Here is an 18,579-nt window from a genome sequence, read left to right on the forward strand (position 1 = left end):
CCATTTTCCCTGTTTAAAAATAAGTCTTCCCTAGGCTTCGGTATTTGCATTTTCTCTATTACTCGTTTTTCAGTATGAGAAGTGTGTGTACTGGTGGAGCATACTCAGAAAACCTTAGTTTAGGTAGTTTCTAGTAAAGTGCCCCTCCCCAGTGACCCACTATGGGGTTACACAAAGCAAAATGTTGTAAAGATATTGCACACTTCCAATATGCTTTGATATATGTATTATATATACATATTATATATACTGCATACTATATAATTATGGCATCTTCATTACTCGCTAGCAGTTTCCTTGATGGCTGGGGAAATGTGTCAATCATCCTTCAGACCTGACAGTAAATAGGTAAAAGGTTTATTCAGAGATGAACATGTGGCGAGGAGAGGCATTGATCAGGAAGAAGCTGCAAAGACAGCTGCTCTTTTAGTTAATATCAATTGTCAAGCCATTTGTAAACGTCTTCTCTTTCCTGTTTTGTTCCTTTAGCTCTCCCCAATCTTGGCCCCTGGGCCGGTATCCCCTAATTGGGCCGCATCCACACCCAGCCAGCTTCGAGGCCCGACTGTATAAATCTAAGCATAGGAAACCCAGAATCTGTCCTCAAGCCACTCCAGGAAACAAGTTAGCAATTTCCGCCACGCTACTCAAAACGTCACTGGCTACAGAAATTTCCACCGAGTGCTCAGAATTCCGGAAAACCAGGGAGCTTTCCTCCCGCCCACCAAAAGAAAGCTACACCGCCCCGCGGGCAGGCTGCAGTGCCGCCAGGGAGCCTGCGGGAGGCGCGCGAGGCCCGGCCCGGCCCGGCCCAGCCCCGGTAGGAGGGTAGAGCGCGAGCGGGGGCGGTGCGCTCGCCGCTTCCTGTTCCGGCGCCAGGAGGAGCTGCGCGCTGTTAGTGCTGCCGCTGCTGCTGCCGCTGCCGCCACTGCCGTCAGTCAGTTCGCGCTCGGTTCTTTCGCACCCGGTTCGCTCGGACCCATCGCCGCTTGTAGACTTTACTGCGGTGTCGGATCTTGCTGGGTGAGGCTGCTTCGGCGCTAGGAGGATCATTGAGGGGAGCAAGGGAGCTCGCTCAAGCGAGAGGCGGGCGTGGTAACAGAGGTACCTCGAGTCGCCTCTTCGGGGGCTGGGAGTCAGCGTCTGCCCGCGCCATCTTCCTACGGGCTGCCGATTGCCCCCCAAAACCCCCCAGGGAGAAGGCGTCGGAGGCAGGTCACGTCGCGCCCGACGGGTTTCTCCGCTCTTGACGTCAGGATCGGTTTGGGGGCGGGGCGGCGAGCGGGCCCGGCCCCTCCCCCACCCCTTCCCTGGCGGCGCGACCCGCTCGGAGGCCGGTTCGCTCCGGTTGATCCCGGACTTCCTTTGTTCGTTTGGTCCTAAAGGGCTCCGGGCTCTCACCTCTTGGGCCCGACCCCCCACCCCGATTCATTAGTGTCTAATAAAACGGGAGCGATAGGCCTGAATAGAGTCTTGGAGGAATCTGGCACTTGTTTAAGATTATCCGCAATGTGACAACGTTCTGGTCATTACCAAAGGACTTGATGGCAAATACATTTCGATGAACACACAGGACAGAAGCCGTGAGAAGTGCTGAGTTCTGTGATACTGTTTTTTAGGATTTAGGAGCTTATGTTACGCTTGGAAGCTTGTATATAGCTAAAACCATTTCCTCTTTGAAAATCAAGAGCAGTGCTTTTACTGGATAAAATTTTTAACGTTGACGCTTCACACCATACTAACCTGCCCGAAAAAAACTTTTCGTGGCATTACTGTTAAAGAAATAGCACCCTTACACCTGATGATTGTAAAGGCCTGTCTTGAACACGAACCTTCACTACAGGCCAAGGTAGCCTTCAGAAGTCTTTGGGAAGTTCTTTGTTCGGCTGTATTCATTGGGCTGGAAGAACAGAAATTTTCCTTGGTACTGGTGTCTCTGAACCTCCCATTCAAAACTAGTTTGTCTTCAAAACTTGAGTTGGGTTGTGTATGTTAGAACGTTCTTTTCCTCTCTCCAGGAGGAACGGAGACCCATTCCTTAACTACAATCCTTGGGGCCAGTGTGTTTTGGAATTGAGAAATCTTTGGATTTTCTCTTCAGATCTTAGAGAATAAGGTGCATAGACAAGAGATCTCACCCCTGCAAAGTCGGGGCAGCATCCCTGATCCAAATTAATATTTGTGTAGCTATAGGTGTGTTACACTTTATGGAAACTATAAATATCAAGTCCGGTTTTGCCACCAAGTAAGTTTTATGCCAAACTTGGGAATGTTTCTTTTATTTTCGTAAGTTTCTGACTTGAGAAGCGCAGATAAAGGTTTGTGGACCTAGAGTAGCGAGCGTAAAAGCTAACATTTGTTGAGTTTTCCTTGTGTGCCAGAAAGTGACCAGGAGATTTATTATGTAAGTCCCAGGGCAGGTCTGTGAGGTTGATATTATTCCTGCTTTTACCTCTGACGTTTGGAGAGGTCAAGCTGTGTAGAGCCAGCCAGTGAAGAGCTGCAGTTATAAGTAGGCATTTGTAACTCTTTTAACCTGTGCTAGCTATATGCCTATGTACGCAGGAAGAGGAGGTGGCCACCCACTATTTTTCGAGCGCTGTTATTATAGGCACTTGATTTATGAGTCCCGTTTAGTTTTTCACATCACTGGCCTGTTCTTTATAGTTGAAGAAACAGAGGGTCACTCAGGTGAGCTGAATGTGACTGAGACATTCAGACCTCAGACTAAAGGCCCTCTAAGACTTCTGTTCCTCCCCTTTCTGTATTCCAACCAGTCTGAACTGCTTACACTTCCCAGGGTGTACTCTTCAGCTTTTCCGCAGTTGGCTCTTCTCCTAGGGCCTGTCTCCCACCATTCCCTACACCCAGCTCTTTCTTCATTGTTCTTCCAGGCTGCAAAGGAACTGCCTCTCAGGATTCTTCCCCTGAGACTCCCTTCCTTGATTCCTTTAGGAGCTCTTTGAGGTTCTCTCGGTGCCCTGTGCTTACCTGAGGTAAGGTAGTTACTGTTTAAAGGGTAGTTCTCCACCACACTGTGAATTCCTTAAGCATTTATTCCACACAGTACTATTCACTTCCCCAAAGCCCAACAAAGTGCTTGGTATGTATGTTCCAGACAGAAGTATCCGAGGAAATGTAGAAAATATGGCTGACATAAGGATCCAGTTCCTTGAGTTGCCAAATGTAAAATAGAATGCATCTGATAAAAAGACCAATACTAAAAACAATGATGTATTTTAACTCAAAATTTGTATTTTCGGTATATTACTATCATCTCCCCCCATACGAAACAAATCAGTGCAAAAGTCCTGATTTTTCTTAGTTTCTTCTCATTTTCATTTTACATGTCTGTAGTACTTCATAGATTATTAAATATGCTACTTTTTTTTTTAAGTTTATTCATTTATTTTGAGAGAAAGAGAATGTGAGTGGGGGAGGTTCAGAGAGAATTCCAAGCATGCTCCCTCAGCACAGAGCCTGATGTGGGGCTCAGACCCGTGAGGTGTTTGTGAAATCATGACCAGAGTCGTCAGCTTAACTGACTGAGCCACCCCGGCACCCCTAAATATGTTACTTTTAATTATCTGTGAAGTAGTCAGGATTTAACAACTGTTTTGTGGATGATAAATGGTCTCTGGTTAAAGTTTGCCTTAGTCAAAAGACTTATTCAAAAGGATTGACGTCTAGGTTTCATAACTGTCTACTCCTATACTCTTTATCACTACATCACAGTTTGATGGCCCTTTGAAATATTCCTTGTTGAGTAGTCACTAGTAAGTAATTTATGGAGTTCAACTTTTTAAAACCTTGTGATTGGACTGCCATTTTACTCTAAAAGCCATGAGTTACAGAAATATTTTACTCTTCTAGTATATGTCAAAAGAAATTTTGTACTGTTTTAAAATTACTAATCTCAGGATGCCAAGGTGGCTCAGTCAGTTAAGCATGTGACTTCGGCTCAGGTCATGATCTCACGGTTCGTGAGTTCAAGCCCTGTGTCTGGCTCTGTGCTGACAGCTCAGAGCCTGGAGCCTGCCTCATAGTCTGTGTCTCTCTCTCTCTTGGCTTCTCCCCACCCTCTCAAAAATAAATAAACATTTTTTTAAAATTTGTTTAATAAAATTATAAATCTTGGGGCCCCTATGTGGCTAAGTCACTTAAGCATCCGACTCTTGAACTTAGCTCAGGTCATGATCTCACGTTTCGTGAGTTCGAGTCCCTCGCTTTCAGTGTGGAACCTGCTTGGCATTCTCTCTCTCTCTACCCCTCCCCTGCTCATTCTCTCTCTCTCAATCTCAAAATAAATAAACCTCGAAGTAAAATAAAATTACTATTCTTGCTGCTTCAAAAATAAAATTAGTATTTTTCAGGTGATGCATAGATCCTGCCATAAAGTAGTAATGGAAAGTTTTAGAAGTAATAGCTTTAGAGTATTCCCAAAAGAGAAAGAATGGAAATCTTTCTTGATTATAAACTTTTGGGGAGGAGTAGGAAGGCCACTTCAAGGTTACATTGGCCTCATCTTAATAATTAGCATAATCCAGGTATTTGGGAATAGATTTTTAGAAAATCTAGATTTTTAAAAATGATGTAACTCTTCTCACATTCAAACACTAATGTCCAACTCTATTTCTTACCTTTTTACAATGAACGTATTCTCCAAAGAGTAAATTAAGATGTTTTCCATTAATATGAACACTGCAGGGGAGCCTGAGTAGCTTAGTCAGTTGATTCTGACTCTTGGTTTTGGCTCAGGTCATGAACTCACAGGTCATGGGTTTGAGTCCCTCATTGGGCTTCGTTACTTTAATCATAAGATTTGAGAACCTACAGGATGCCTGGGTGGCTCGGTTGAGCCTCTCTGACTCTGGATTTTTGTTCTGATCCTGATCCCAGGGTCTTGGGATCAAGCCCATGTTGGGCTCCACATGGATCCTCTCTCTCTTACATATAAGAATATAAGATTCTTATATGTATTCTCTAAAAATATACATACATATATAAAGATTCTTGGAGCACCTGAGTAGCTCAGTTGGTTAAGCTTCCAACTCTTAATTTCGGTTCAGGTCATGATCTCACGGTTCATGGGTTCGAGCCCCACGTCAGCTCTGCGCTGGCAGGGCAGAGCCTGTTTGGGATTTTCCCTCTCCCTCTTTTTCTGCCCTTTCCCTGCTTGTGTGCACTTAACTCTCTCTCAAAATAAATAAACATTAAAAAAATAGTTTTTAAAGCTTAATAATTAAAAAAAAAAAAAAGATTCCAGTACCTCCTTTATCTTCCAGGGTTTAATTTTTAACTTCAAATTTGGAAAGCCAGAGTTGCTGGGAAAGGAGTAATTCTGAAGACCCATATTGCAAGACCACATGAAAATGAGTGGATTGCTTTGTTCCCCTCTCCAGAATTAATGTGAACTTTGATACAGAACCATTTTGTTTCAGAAAGGCTCATCCTATTTAAAAAGTGTGTTAGTCTTATATAGACTAAACTTTTCATGCAGTGAAAAGTTTCTTCAGGTGTTAGTCCTAAGAATTTACTATTGTGTGATGTGCTATTTTAGTATAAAACAAACCTTAACATGGGAGTGAATGGATAATTGTATTTGCTCTACGTTTAAGATGTGTTTTTTGACATTCTGGATAAATAGCAAGGTTATAGCAGTTCTGACTTAGGCTTCATATTCTTTTTATCATTCCTTACAACTAACAATTCTAAAAAGCAAAACTCTCAGAATGCAAGGATGGCTCAATATTAAGCAATTTTTATATGTAATTAACTAAGTTGATGGCTTAAAGGAGAAAAACTGAGATCAACTCATTAGATGTCAAAAAGATCTGAGGAAATTCAGTGTCTTCCCTAAATGTTTTTTTCTCTAGCAAAATGGAAATAAATAAATCTAGCAACATAGGCATAGACTTCTTTAATTTTTTCAAATCTCAAACTAAAATTGGGAATTTTACTTAAACATTAGAGGCGTTTTGAGAAGAGTTGGGAACAAGAAGATCACTGTGCTCACTATCACTATTTAACATTTCATTGTGAAGTTTAGCTAACACAAAGGAGAAAAGAAGTTAGTTTGGAAAGACAGTGTAAAATTATTCTTTTGCAAATGGCATAATTCTTTACCTGAAATCCCAGAGAATCAGCTGAGTTTCAGGAATAAAATAATTTAGTAATATCACCACTTACAAAATTAATACACTAAAATTTAAAAAGTCTTAAATAGGGGCGCCTGGCTGCCTCAGTAAAGCATGCAACTCTTGATACTGGAAGTGTGAGTTTGAGCCCTACATTAATAAAAAAGCAAAAAAAAAAACAAGCTTAAAAAACTATTGACAAATGACAATGATGGGAACTAGGAAGACATACCTTGTTCTTGAATGAAAAGTTTTGATGTTTTGAATATATTGCATGTTCCCTATATTAATCTGTAAATTTAATGCAATTCCAACCAAAACAGCAGCAAATTCTTCTTATTTATTTTTCTAAATCTGGAAAAAATAAACAATATTCAGGAAAATCTGGGAGGGGGGGAGTGAACAGTAACAATAGGTCAACTTACATTAAAAATTTGTTAAAAATATAAAGGTACTGAAATTAAGATGGAATATTATGGTGCAGATCAGTAGAAAATATCAGATTTCACATTATCTGTGGGAAATAATGGAGGCTCTATAGCCTAGTGGTTAAAAGCCTTGGCTCTGGAATCAGACTGTACTGGAGTTTGAACCCCTTTCTACCTGTCACTAGCTCTGTACCTTTAAGCAAGTTAACTTGATGAGCTTCCTTTTCTGAAGCTGTAAACTGGGCAAAAGAATTTTGCATCTATTCAATGAGATCACCTATGTAAAACACTTTTAGCAGAGTGCCTATTCATGGTAAACATTGTGTAGGTATTTGTTGTTAGGAAGTATTTGTTGCTCATAGTGGCAGTAGAATGTATTGAGGGTAGCTGTCATATCCATTGAGAAAAGATAGATTATACAGCAATTATTGCTTGAAAGAAAAAAAGATTTTTTAAATATGAAATTTACTGTCAAATTGGTTTCCATACAACACCCAGTGCTCATTCCAACAGGTACCCTCCTCAATACCCATCATCCACCCTCCCCTCCCTCCCACCGCCCATCAACCCTCAGTTTGTTCTCAGTTTTTAAGAGTCTCTTATGTTTTGGCTCCCTCCCTCTCTAACCTCTTTTTTTTTCTTCCCCCCTCCATGGTCTTCTCTTACGTTTCTCAGGATCCACATACGAGTGAAAACATATGGTATCTGTCTTTCTCTGTATGACTTATTTCACTTAACTCCATCTACATTGCTACAAAAGGCCATATTTCATTCTTTCTCATTGCCATGTAGTATTCCACTGTGTATATAAACCACGATTTCCTTATCCATTCATCCGTTGATGGACATTTAGGCTCAGAAAAAAAGATTTTAAATGAAACCATATTACTACTGTTAGGAAGCATAGGTGAATTTTTTGTCTCACGTTTCAGAGCTAATTTCCTTACAGTTTAACAAAGCGTTAAAAAAAAGATTTACTGGGGCGCCTGGGTGGCGCAGTCGGTTAAGCGTCCGACTTCAGCCAGGTCACGATCTCACGGTCCGTGAGTTCGAGCCCCGCGTCAGGCTCTGGGCTGATGGCTCGGAGCCTGGAGCCTGTTTCCGATTCTGTGTCTCCCTCTCTCTCTGCCCCTCCCCCATTCATGCTCTGTCTCTCTCTGTCCCAAAAATAAATAAAAAACGTTGAAAAAAAATTAAAAAAAAAAAAAAAAAAAAAAAAAAGATTTACTACTAAGTTGTAAAATTATCAAAGGCAAAAAGAGTACATACTATCTTACTCTGTTCATTGTGAAGTTAAAGAATAGGCAAAAACTAAGAAAATGATTGCTGAGTGGAAGGAGGAGTTGATTGGAAAGTTAGCATGAGTAAATCTGTAGTGAAGGAAAATGTCTGTATCTTTCTTGGTTAATGGGGCATGTATAGTTGTCAGCTTGTTGACCTGAATACCTCACATCCCATGCATTTTATTGGGTATTAATTGTACTTCCCTTTTAGAAATTGACAAAAGTGGCCCAAGGACATGAGCAAATTCACAAAATAAATTTATTCTGATTTGGGCATGAAATTTAAAAGAAGCTCTACTTTCCACTTAATTTTAAAGATGTAAGTTGAAACAACAAGGTGGCAGTTATTAACCTGCCATAATTAAAAACTGTTTACAATTTAAAAATTATCCAGGGTGCCTCAGTGGCTCAGTTGGTTGCGCGTCCAACTTCGACTCAAGTCATGATCTTGCAGTTTGTGAGTTCGAGCCTTGTGTCGGGCTCTGTGCTGAGAGCTCAGAGCCTGGAGCTTACTTCGGATTCTGTGTCTCTCCCTCTCTCTGCCCCTCCCATGCTCATGCTCTGTCTCTCAATAATAAATAAATGTTAAAAAAAATTTTTTTTTTAAATATCCAATGGTGAAGAGAAGTTTAAAAAGATAGTGTAAATTTGCAAAGGACTATAAAGTGTCATGACCTTTATAAAAGATGGATTTTAGATAGCCTTACCTGCTGACTATAAATTTCACTTCTAGTACTTTTTCCTGGTGACAGATTCACAAGGATATGTGTTCAGAAGTGTTCACTGTATCATCGTTTTAAACCGCTCAAAATGCAAATGACCTAAACCACCACCAAAATGAGAGTGCAGATCACTTTTTTATATTGGGGATCACTTTTATATGACATGCAGCCAGTAAACAGGGATGACATTTGTAAAACCACATGAAGTGCTATGGAAGTTTTCCCTATTAAAAAAAAAAGAAAAAAGACATTATATACATGATTAAGTAAAAGTGGTATATGCAGACAAAAGTTCCTCACAGGATATACAAGAAGTGGTAAGCACTGGTTTTGAAGTATTCTTTTTTTTCTTTCTTTCTTTTCTTTAGGAAAATGTCTGATGAATTTTCGGTAAGTTGATACATTTATCCTTCATAAGGTTTTTGACTCTTGAAAAAATGACATAGTTCTAACTATGGGCCTCAAGTCTTTTAATTTGAAAGAGATGCTTTGTGTGATTCTTGCTGGGGGCAGGAGGCACATGTGATTTTAATAGATGATTTGCCTTTATTGAGTTAGATATAATATGTTTGAAAATTTGTTGTTGTATGTGTTTCTTTATGAATCCTTAAATTAAAAAATTTAAGAAGTGTTGTTACTTGTGTTCTCTAGTAACTTGGCAATGTTAATAATAGCATTTATTGGATATTATATACACCAGACACTATGTTAAGGATATTACATGAATTATCTTATTTAAGCCTCAAGTTAATGCTAAAGTTTTTTGTTTGTTTGTTTGTTTTTAATGAGGAAACTAAAGCTCAGAGAGGGTATGTAACTTGTTTGCTGTAAAGCCAGGATTCAAACCCACGGTATTTTGATTTATCATATTTAGAAAATTTGATCTTCTCTAAGGAATTTGCATTGTGAAGTTGGTTTTTATATTAAATGAATTGTTTTTAAACTGAGCAGCCTGCCTTTTGAAGATGTTCTACAGGTTTATAATCCCTGATTCTGTAGCTTACTGTCCCTTATGGGTATGTAATCATATTTGACATGGCTCATCCCTGAAGATTGATAAGACATGCCTGTTTTGTATTCCAGTTGGCAGATGCGCTACCTGAACACTCCCCTGCCAAAACCTCTGCTGTGAGCAATACAAAACCTGGCCAACCTCCTCAAGGCTGGCCAAGTTCCAACCCTTGGAATAACCCAAGTGCTCCACCTTCTGTGCCATCTGGACTCCCACCAAGTGCAACACCCTCCACTGTGCCTTTTGGACCAGCACCAACAGGAATGTATCCCTCTGTGCCTCCCACCGGACCACCTCCAGGACCCCCAGCACCCTTTCCTCCTTCTGGACCATCATGTCCCCCACCTGGTGGTCCTTATCCAGCCCCAACTGTGCCAGGCCCTGGCCCCACGGGGCCATATCCTACACCAAATATGCCCTTTCCGGAGCTTCCAAGACCATATGGTGCACCCACAGATCCAGCTGCTGCTGGTCCTTTAGGTCCATGGGGATCCATGTCTTCTGGACCTTGGGCACCAGGAATGGGTGGGCAGTATCCTACCCCTAATATGCCATATCCATCTCCAGGGCCATATCCCGCACCTCCTCCCCAAGCACCAGGGGCAGCACCACCTGTTCCATGGGGCACTGTTCCACCAGGAGCCTGGGGACCACCAGCACCATATCCTGCCCCTGCAGGATCATATCCCACACCAGGACTCTATCCCACTCCCAACAATCCTTTTCAAGTGCCTTCAGGACCTTCTGGTGCTCCACCGATGCCTGGTGGCCCCCATGTGAGTGTTAAATTTATTACTTAAAATGCACTAATAGTCACATAAACACAACTGAAAGATTACTTGCCTCCAGTTTGAATAGATTAGAAAGCTTATAGAACTTTTTAAGAGAAGGGGTGCGTGTATATGAGATAAGAGTACATTTCAAGCTTGAGATAAAGCATTTAAAAGAATAAAACCTACGTATTCTTGGTACTGAAATTAGGACAATTTCCCAAAGATCCCCAAAGACTTTGTAATGTAGTAAGCAGTGTCCTTAACATCCTTGAGGTAAACTCAGGTGCATTTCATTGGACTTCTTTTTTTTTTAAACATTTCTCAATCATGTTTTATAGCATCACCACAAAGTACAGTTCAGTAAAAACAATCTTGGTCTGACTTGATACAGAGAGCGATTTTTAGAGAATCTAAGGCAGTGAATATATAACATTGCCTGTTCTTCCTGTAACTCTCCATAGTGTTTCTCAGCCAGAGTTTTGTTAGGTCCTCGGCAGCATTGAGATCGATATTATATCACTATTCTGCATTGTCAGTTACCGGTAATGCTTCATGCTTTACTGTCAGCCAAGCCAGAGTAGTAGGGTTGACATCTTAGTTGGAGAACCTGACTTGGGCATATGACCAAATAGAAAAGCAGCCCACTTCCTCCCAGAAGGAAGCCAAGTGAATCTTCAGAGTCCTGATTCTCATTAGGGGAAAAAAGTCAACTTACTCTTAACAAAATAATCAGATCTCCAACTAGATTAATCAAATATCCACCTCAACTGTAAAGGAAAAAGAATCTTTTTTCTTTTTTATAATTTTTTAAAGTTTATTTATGAGACACACTCACACACATGAGTGGGGGAGGGGCAGAGTAAGAGGGAGACACAGAATCTGAAGGAGGCTCCAGGCTCTGAGCTGTCAGCCCAGAGCCTAACACAGGGCTTGAACTCCCAAACCATGAGATCATGACCTGAGCTGAAGTCAGACACTTAACCAATCGAGCCACCCAGGTGCCCCAGAAAAAGAATCTTAATAAAATGCTCCCCAAACTCACTTTCATTAGTATAAATTCTTGCTATATGTATTTTCTTTAAAATTTTTTTTGCAAATTGTAGCCAAAATAAATGAGATGACTTGCTGTTTGGATTTATTAAGGAATACATTTATTTTAAGCCACAGCAAGGAGTTGTTAAATTCCACTTACAAAATCTAGCGGTTTACTTTTTCTTTTTTCTATTGCAGTCTTACCATTAAGTTAATGGATGAAGAGAGGACGCTTTGCTTTTTGAAGTACATATGTATGCACATGAATGCATACATAAAAATTGGTGGTTTCACTGTTCTTAGAGGGCATTCATGAAAGAACAACTCTTGCACCTCTCAGAGAAGATATCTGCCTCTTGTACTTGGATGTATAGTACATCTGATGGATACAATCAGATAAAAATGTAAAAGTAAATCATTCAAATGTGATTTTTATTTGGTTTTTATGGAACGCTAAAGTGATGAAGTATATTGAGTAGCTCTTTGATACAATTTGTCTAAAACAAGTTTTTGATTTGTTTAAATTATGAAACCACACACTTGAAACTCTAAGATGATGTGGATTATTGTTAGAATCTGCAACCTCATTGGCAAATTATTTCAAATATTTTTCTATAATCACTTTTTCCCCTAAATAAACACACTTTGAAAACAATCACATTGTCATAATTTAAACAAATGATGCCTCTCAACATCTTGAGCTGCCCTGTCTACAGGATGACCAAATCTGGTCCTCTTGAGGTTGTAGTTTGGATATATGTTTTAAAGCTATTGGTAATTATTGTCTGATGTTGAGTTCATTAGCCAGGCAGTGTTCGTTTTTATCCTTGATCTTTTAGTAAAAACTTGTCTTTCATTTTGAGTTCCACCTGATTTGCTTCATTGTTAGCCAGATGGGTCACACATGTCTAAAATCTGCCATGTATGAAAACTTTTTTCTTTTTAATGCAGGCCAACATGTGTGTAAATTGTTATTAGAGAATTAGCGATCTCTGTATTACTTTGGAATAGATTTTGAGATGTCAATATTGCTTTGGAAAGAACTCAAAGAAGGAAATAATTCTCTCTGTCTTGAACCTCAAGCCAGAGGAAGCCCTGGAAATTGCTTCATAGTGACAAGTAACTTGCATTCCCACAAAACGCTCTTCTACCCAGACCCTTCCAGGAAGATGGCTCTCCCTCAGTTCTTGAAGGAGCACATCCCTTAGTTTCTCTCTGATTTGGAAAACTGGCACACTCTAGGGGTCTAGTGTAAACACGTAAAGCAGTTACATTTCAAGAACTTCAGTCATTTAGACATGACTGTTCTCTTTGTACAAGCGTGATCAAAATGTGTCTGTGTCTTTCGGAGTCTGGTTAAGCCGGGTCATGGTCTCTTGCATAGTTTCTTGCATCTGTCTGTAAAGTGCTTAAGGCTAATTGGTCAGTTCTGTATTTGCTGACAGGTAAACAGGTAGAATTGAGTGCCATCCTTCACAACTGTCCTCTAGCTCTAACACTGAAAATAATAATAAGTATAGATCTCTGCAGTTGAGTTGAAAGCAGTGTGACTGTTGCTTAAATAAGTGTAACCACCAAAATAGCCTAAGTAGTTTTTTGGCACCTTATCTTTAAATCAGATTCTTAGATTCTTAGAACTGACTATGTTATTTGTCAGATAACATTTTGAAACTTTGAATGTATCCGTCAGGTTACTAAAATATGTTGTGAATTTCTTGACTAGTATAGGAAAGATTTATGTTAGAGCTCTTGTTTTTGCTTAGAAATGAGATATTTAGTAGTTTGTTTCTCTTATAGTTGAAATGTCAAGAATGCCAAATGCTGCCAATTTAATGGTTTGATAGCTACCTCCTTTTAAGAAAGCAAGATGGTCATCTTTGAGAAGAACATTCAGTGTTTAAGCTCCTTTTTAAGTAGATGATAGAGTCAAGCTTTCAGAATTGAAACTGAATTGTTTAGATATTTTCAGACTGGGGAATGTCGTTAGACAGCTCTTTACATAGTGGGACAAGCGGTCTTTTTTTTTCTTCCCCTTGCAAGGCAATCTGCAACTATCTACAACACTGTTGGAATCTTTTGTCAAAGTAGCCTCCCATTTACAAGGCAGGAGCCTTAGGAGGTATTTTAGCTTAGGGATCGGGCAATATCCTGTCAACTAACTGTAGGAATAAGACGGGAAAAGTGAGATAGCAAAAATCTCCTTGTGGTTATTTTGGTTGTGCTACATTGGGGTAAGTTGACAGCTCTGGCTTTAGATACAATATTTAACACTAGAGGATGATGTTTGACTGAAACAAGTGGCAGCATGTTTGGGAATCTGTCATTGCAGAGTCTGTTTATTAGAGGAGAAAATCTGCTAAAGGATTGGGAAGGACCAGGAGCCTGAGATTTGGAATTAGTACCCCCAATAAGTATATACATTTGGCTAGTGACCCATACTGCCCAGTGTGGCCATGACACAACACCTTTTCTTTGCTTTTTGAGGACTTTCCAACTAGTAGTTGGGAAATTTTTTTTAACATAAGAATGGGAATCAAAGGGACTAGAATTTACTTTTATACTCCTTTTAGCCTTTTAGAGCATTATTTCTCAACTTGGGAGAGTCTTCATTCTTGTGGGCACTCTGGGACAAAAACGTATTTTTAGGTTCAGGGTAAAGTTAAAAGCAGAAGTTATTTCAGTGGAGGAATGGGGGAAAGGTTGCGAGGAAGGTTTTTTTTCTTTACAGGGGAATAATGTTGCTTTCGAAACAAGTCCTAGGCTGGCATCCGTTTAGGGAGGAGACCGTTTCTTAGAAAAGTTTGCCTGGTCTTTGAAGGGAATACATGGTGTGGGATATGCTGGCACTTGGACTGTCTCAGAGCAAGAACTTTAAGACAAATTTGATGGAGATCATTGAGATGTGTTGAGGAATAGTGCTTCTGGAGTTGGAATCTTAGATTTTGAAATGTCGAACCTAAAAATGACAACAAAAAATGAAAATAAAGACCTCAGGTCCTTATCACACGTGCAGTTTCTCAAGAATCAAGGCTCCTTAAACGAGTGTGTGAACTACCTTGGCTTGTCCATACTGGACTTAGCCTGGCACCTTTTCATGCTTTTGAAGATGGCTGTTTACAAGTCTGACTCCACAGCCCTGTTTTGTATAAAGTAATGCATCGATTATTCAGGAGTAGACAATACATTTGTTTTAGTTACCCCAGGGCCTCCTCCTTTCTGCCTTGTTTTTAGTGTTTATTGTTTTCAGTAGAGAATAGTAAAAGGGGAGAGAAGAAAGGGGTGACTTTTTGGCCTTGGTCTGGCACACCACTACAACAGAATATTGGCATAGAAGTCAGTTTTGCCCATAAAATTTTACCTCACAAATAATTCGCTACATACCGTACTCAAACGTACAGCTTTTGAAACTATTGGTATAGATGAACGAAGCCCTACTCAAGTCTCAATTACAATACTGTGCCTGGTTTGCATATCAGTTAGTTGCCTATACTTCTAAGTGATGAGTGCCAATGTCTTCCTTCCTCACCCTGAATAATCTAGTGCTAGATTTATAAAATGCCAGGGTTATAAACCCTGGAAATTAAAGCTAAGCACAGACCTGCAGGTGTTGGTTTTTGAAAAACAAGGTTAGAATCAGATGAATCACACTGATACATGTACTATGCATAGAAAGTAAAGGGTGACTTTCAGGGAAGACTATAATTTAATCTTAAGCAATATTTAGTATTGAAGACAGACACTTTTTATTTTCAGAATTCTGCCAAGTAAAAAAAAAATTGTCAAAATAATCAGTGTTAAAGAAATGCCATGCAAGCTTCTGGCTATAGAAAACACTGAGAACTGCATTCATTTAAGAGACACTTCAGTGTGTGATCCCGGTGCTTTGCCAGATTCCAGAGATACAGAGATGAAAGAGAATGCCTGTCCTGCAGAGGCTTACAGTCTAGGGGTGGCATTGGAAAATTCAGTAGTGCACTCATTTTTGGTTTACCTAGATAAACATTTTAATTTGCCACTGGTGGAAATTATAGAACAGCCTTTGGACATTTTAAAGAGCAAAGTATGGTATACCTTTTTTTTTTTAAGTAAGAAATTAATGTTTTTCAAGATCGTAGTGTTTGTCAGTGCAGCTATTCATGTGTGCAAAGTAATGGGACGTTTTTCCTCTTCAATTCCTCCCTGGATGAAGGCACTTAAACTGCCTGTCCCTGGTTAGCAGATACTGATTTGTTGCCATTAAGTAAACTTGACTTCTTATGCGTGCTCTATAAAAAGGTGTTTTTTTTGTATTTTTTCTTAATATTGTGATTTTTTTTAAGTTGACTTAATAATGACAAATTTAATGTATGTAATTGTCTATGCATTTTAAGTTAAACTGCCTACAATGTGATTTGAGACCTAGACATTTGTTTGTATTATGAACTGTAAGCAATCTGTTTGAAACGTTAGGTTTATCACCTGCTGCTGTATTTGTAAACAAAGACATATGTTGCTTTAAGAAGTAATTATAATTAGGAATAGTCTATGGATGTGATACTTGATATTTTTTAAGATAAACTTGTTTGCTTTTGTGTATTATACCAGAAAACTTTTTTAAAAAATGTATTTTCATGGTTTCATAGTTTTTCCATGTATCTTATTCTGCAGCCCAGTTCTGGGCTTCCCTGAGAAGTCCTTAGTCTAATTAACTGCAAAATTGTTGTCAGGAAGAAAGAAAGAAAGAAAGAAAGAGCGGGCCTGAGACGCTCCTCTGTGTGTGACCTGCATTCACGAAGGCATTTAAACAGGCTGCCTGGGAACAACCCTCCACAAACCCACTTTCAGCAACATGGTGTCCATTGTGTGGGTTTCTTCTCCCTTCAAGGCTATGTCATTCTTTGTAACCAGGTTATCTGTATAATCAGAGTTTCTCTGCCCCAGCTGCCACCACCCCCACTTTTATGAAAGATTGTTCTATTCTTGTCATAACTACTGTGCCTGTGGTGAGGGCCACATTAATAAACTTGGTACAGTTCACCATTCCCTTTCCACAGGGGGGTTTGTTAGCCTGCCTTGAACCCCAGTGTGGTTGGGGCTATAAACGAGTCACTTGTACTATATTATGCTTTTGAAAGAGCCTTCTGCTTTTTGCCTTATAATTGGACACCGTGCAACTGTAAATTTTTTTTTAAGTTGCATTTGATGTCTTACTTCCTATCTCCTAAAGGTGGGCTAGGGTTCCTTCCCATCATGAGATGACAGTGTTTCAGCCAACACCTTCTTCCCTGGGGACCTGACCCAAGCAGGTTCTCTTTCTACCACCATATTAAAACTTAGCACCAATCCTTTTGCAGCAGATTTCTAAAGCAAAATAGAATCCTATTCGCTTACTTATTTTCAGTAAGACAATGCAATACACAATTCTAATACCAGAAGAGAATTTGGGCCATCCCTCAGTTTGTTCCTATGGCATGTAAACATGATTCTCCTCGTGTGGGCATTGAACAGTTCCATTTTCACTCTTATTTTGTGGTGCCCTGCGCTGCCAGGGATGAGGAGAAGGTAGAGCTTAGTCCCTCCCTACTCTGTGCTTTCACTAAAGCAATTCCACTCTTCCACTTTATCATTTTACTTACTGTATTAGCTTGGGCTGCCATAACAAAACATCACAGATTGGGTGGCTTAGCCAACAGAGATTTATTTCTCAAAGTTCTGGAGGGCAGGAAGTCCTCCCATCAAGGTGCTGGTCCTGCTCAGTTCCCAGTAAGGACTCTGTGGCTTGTAGATGGCTGTCTTCTCACTGTGTCCTCATAGTGGAGAGAGAAGAAGCAAGCTCTGTTGTCTCTTATAAGGACACTAATCCCATCATGGGCACCCTACCCTTGTAACCTCATCTAAATGAATTACTCCCAAAGGCTCCATCCTCGAGTACCATCACATCCAGGGTTAGGACTTTGATGTGAATTTGGGGGGACACAAGTTGGTTCATAGCACTTACAGATAAGTTGCTTGGGGGAACAGCTGTTTTGCTGCTTTTAAATTTCAGAAATGGTTGTAGATGATGGTTTCTTTGTTGAGGTTTGCTGAAATCACAATCCTAGATTCACAAGTATAATAGAATCTCAGGCCACCTAGAATTCTAAGCTATGCTTACGAGTGTTAGTATCATCTAAGAGGAAATGTAGCACTGTGGTCAGTTTTTGCTGTGGTCCTTATTTTATGTTAAGCCTCTTTTTTAAACCGCCATTTAGACCAGCATTCCTTAAAGTTAGGTAGACAGATTAAAAAGAATCCTTTTTTAGAGATAAGGAAACCTTAAAAAGGTTATTTAAGTAAATTCCCAAAGTCATAGTAATAAAGGATGGCGCCAACTCTGTCACCAGGGCTTAGGGTTTGTCTACTTTTTGTTCAGGCATCCAGTACCCTTTTTATGCAGTCGCTTGCTTACCAGTCTAGACCATCGCCTTTTCTCTTCCACTTGTTCTTGTTCCCTTAAGCTGCCACTGGTAGGTTCCAAAGCTGTGGGAAAACTCCCAAAACAACTGGTTAACTTTTTAGACAAAGAGATCAAGTTAAATAGAGCTTCATATATTGTCCTACTTACTGGCTTCGTTTACTGGGAGCTAATGATAGCTTCTATGCACATTTTACGTACGTTAGCTCATTTGATTCTTAACACCTCTGCGTTTGAGATAATACACAATCCAGGAGGAGACAAAAACAAGTCGTTGACACTACTAAACATTTTATGTGCACTATCTCAGTTAAGCCTCCCAGCAAACCTCTAAGACAAGGACAGTTCTCATGCCCATTTTATAGATGATGCAACTAAGGCTAAGAGGTTATAGAGATCACACAGTTCCTATGTAAAGAACTGAGATTAGAATCCTAGGTGTGACTGATAGCAAAGCTTTCCCTGTATACCACTGTACTACAGAATGCTGCTACTAAGAACAACATCTTACATGTGCCTATCCTGGTTGCTTTAGTGCTGTAGTTCTGCTTCCAAAATTGTATACCTAGAAAGTCCAATCCATCTAACATTGAACATTATGCAGCTGGCCTTTTACACGTTTTATGTCAACTGAATCAGTTTCATTGGATATTCACTTTAAAGAGCTAGAGTTTGTGTTTGAAATGCATATTCTTATAGTTGATGGATAAGCACAATTCTTAAACTACTTAGAACTTGGTTATATCTTCATAAACAAAG

General features: G+C 39.9%; 1 protein-coding gene and 1 long non-coding RNA gene across 5 annotated transcripts in view; one reads left to right on the plus strand and one right to left on the minus strand.

Moving 5' to 3' along the window:
- The first annotated feature begins 912 nt into the window (after positions 1–912).
- On the plus strand, positions 913–16,118 carry MAPK1IP1L (mitogen-activated protein kinase 1 interacting protein 1 like). 2 transcript variants are annotated; one of them, XM_060617306.3, is made up of 5 exons: positions 913–1,023; positions 2,895–2,996; positions 8,939–8,960; positions 9,654–10,358; positions 11,586–16,118. In XM_060617306.3, the coding sequence occupies exons 3-5, from the start codon at positions 8,943–8,945 to the stop codon at positions 11,595–11,597; spliced, it is 735 nt and encodes a 244-aa protein (XP_060473289.1). In that variant the 5' UTR covers positions 913–1,023; positions 2,895–2,996; positions 8,939–8,942; the 3' UTR covers positions 11,598–16,118. The 2 variants fall into 2 exon arrangements, with proteins under 2 accessions (XP_060473289.1, XP_060473288.1); XM_060617305.3 differs by lacking the exon at positions 2,895–2,996 and having other exon boundaries at positions 919–1,023.
- LOC132668348 (uncharacterized) overlaps positions 8,687–18,579 on the minus strand; it is a 59,733-nt gene continuing 49,840 nt past the window's right edge. The window contains exons 3-5 of one of the 3 annotated variants that reach the window (XR_013556109.2): positions 17,815–17,885; positions 17,003–17,173; positions 8,687–8,794 (exon numbers count right to left, since the gene is read on the minus strand). This is a non-coding gene — a long non-coding RNA (uncharacterized LOC132668348). Of the gene's footprint in view, positions 8,795–16,759; positions 17,174–17,814; positions 17,886–18,579 lie in introns of those variants that run through there. The other 2 variants (XR_013556107.2, XR_013556112.2) reach the window with 2 other exon arrangements.

This window comes from Panthera onca, chromosome B3, assembly GCF_046562875.1.
Source record: "Panthera onca isolate mPanOnc1 chromosome B3, mPanOnc1 haplotype 2, whole genome shotgun sequence".
Taxonomy (NCBI): Eukaryota; Metazoa; Chordata; class Mammalia; order Carnivora; family Felidae; genus Panthera; species Panthera onca.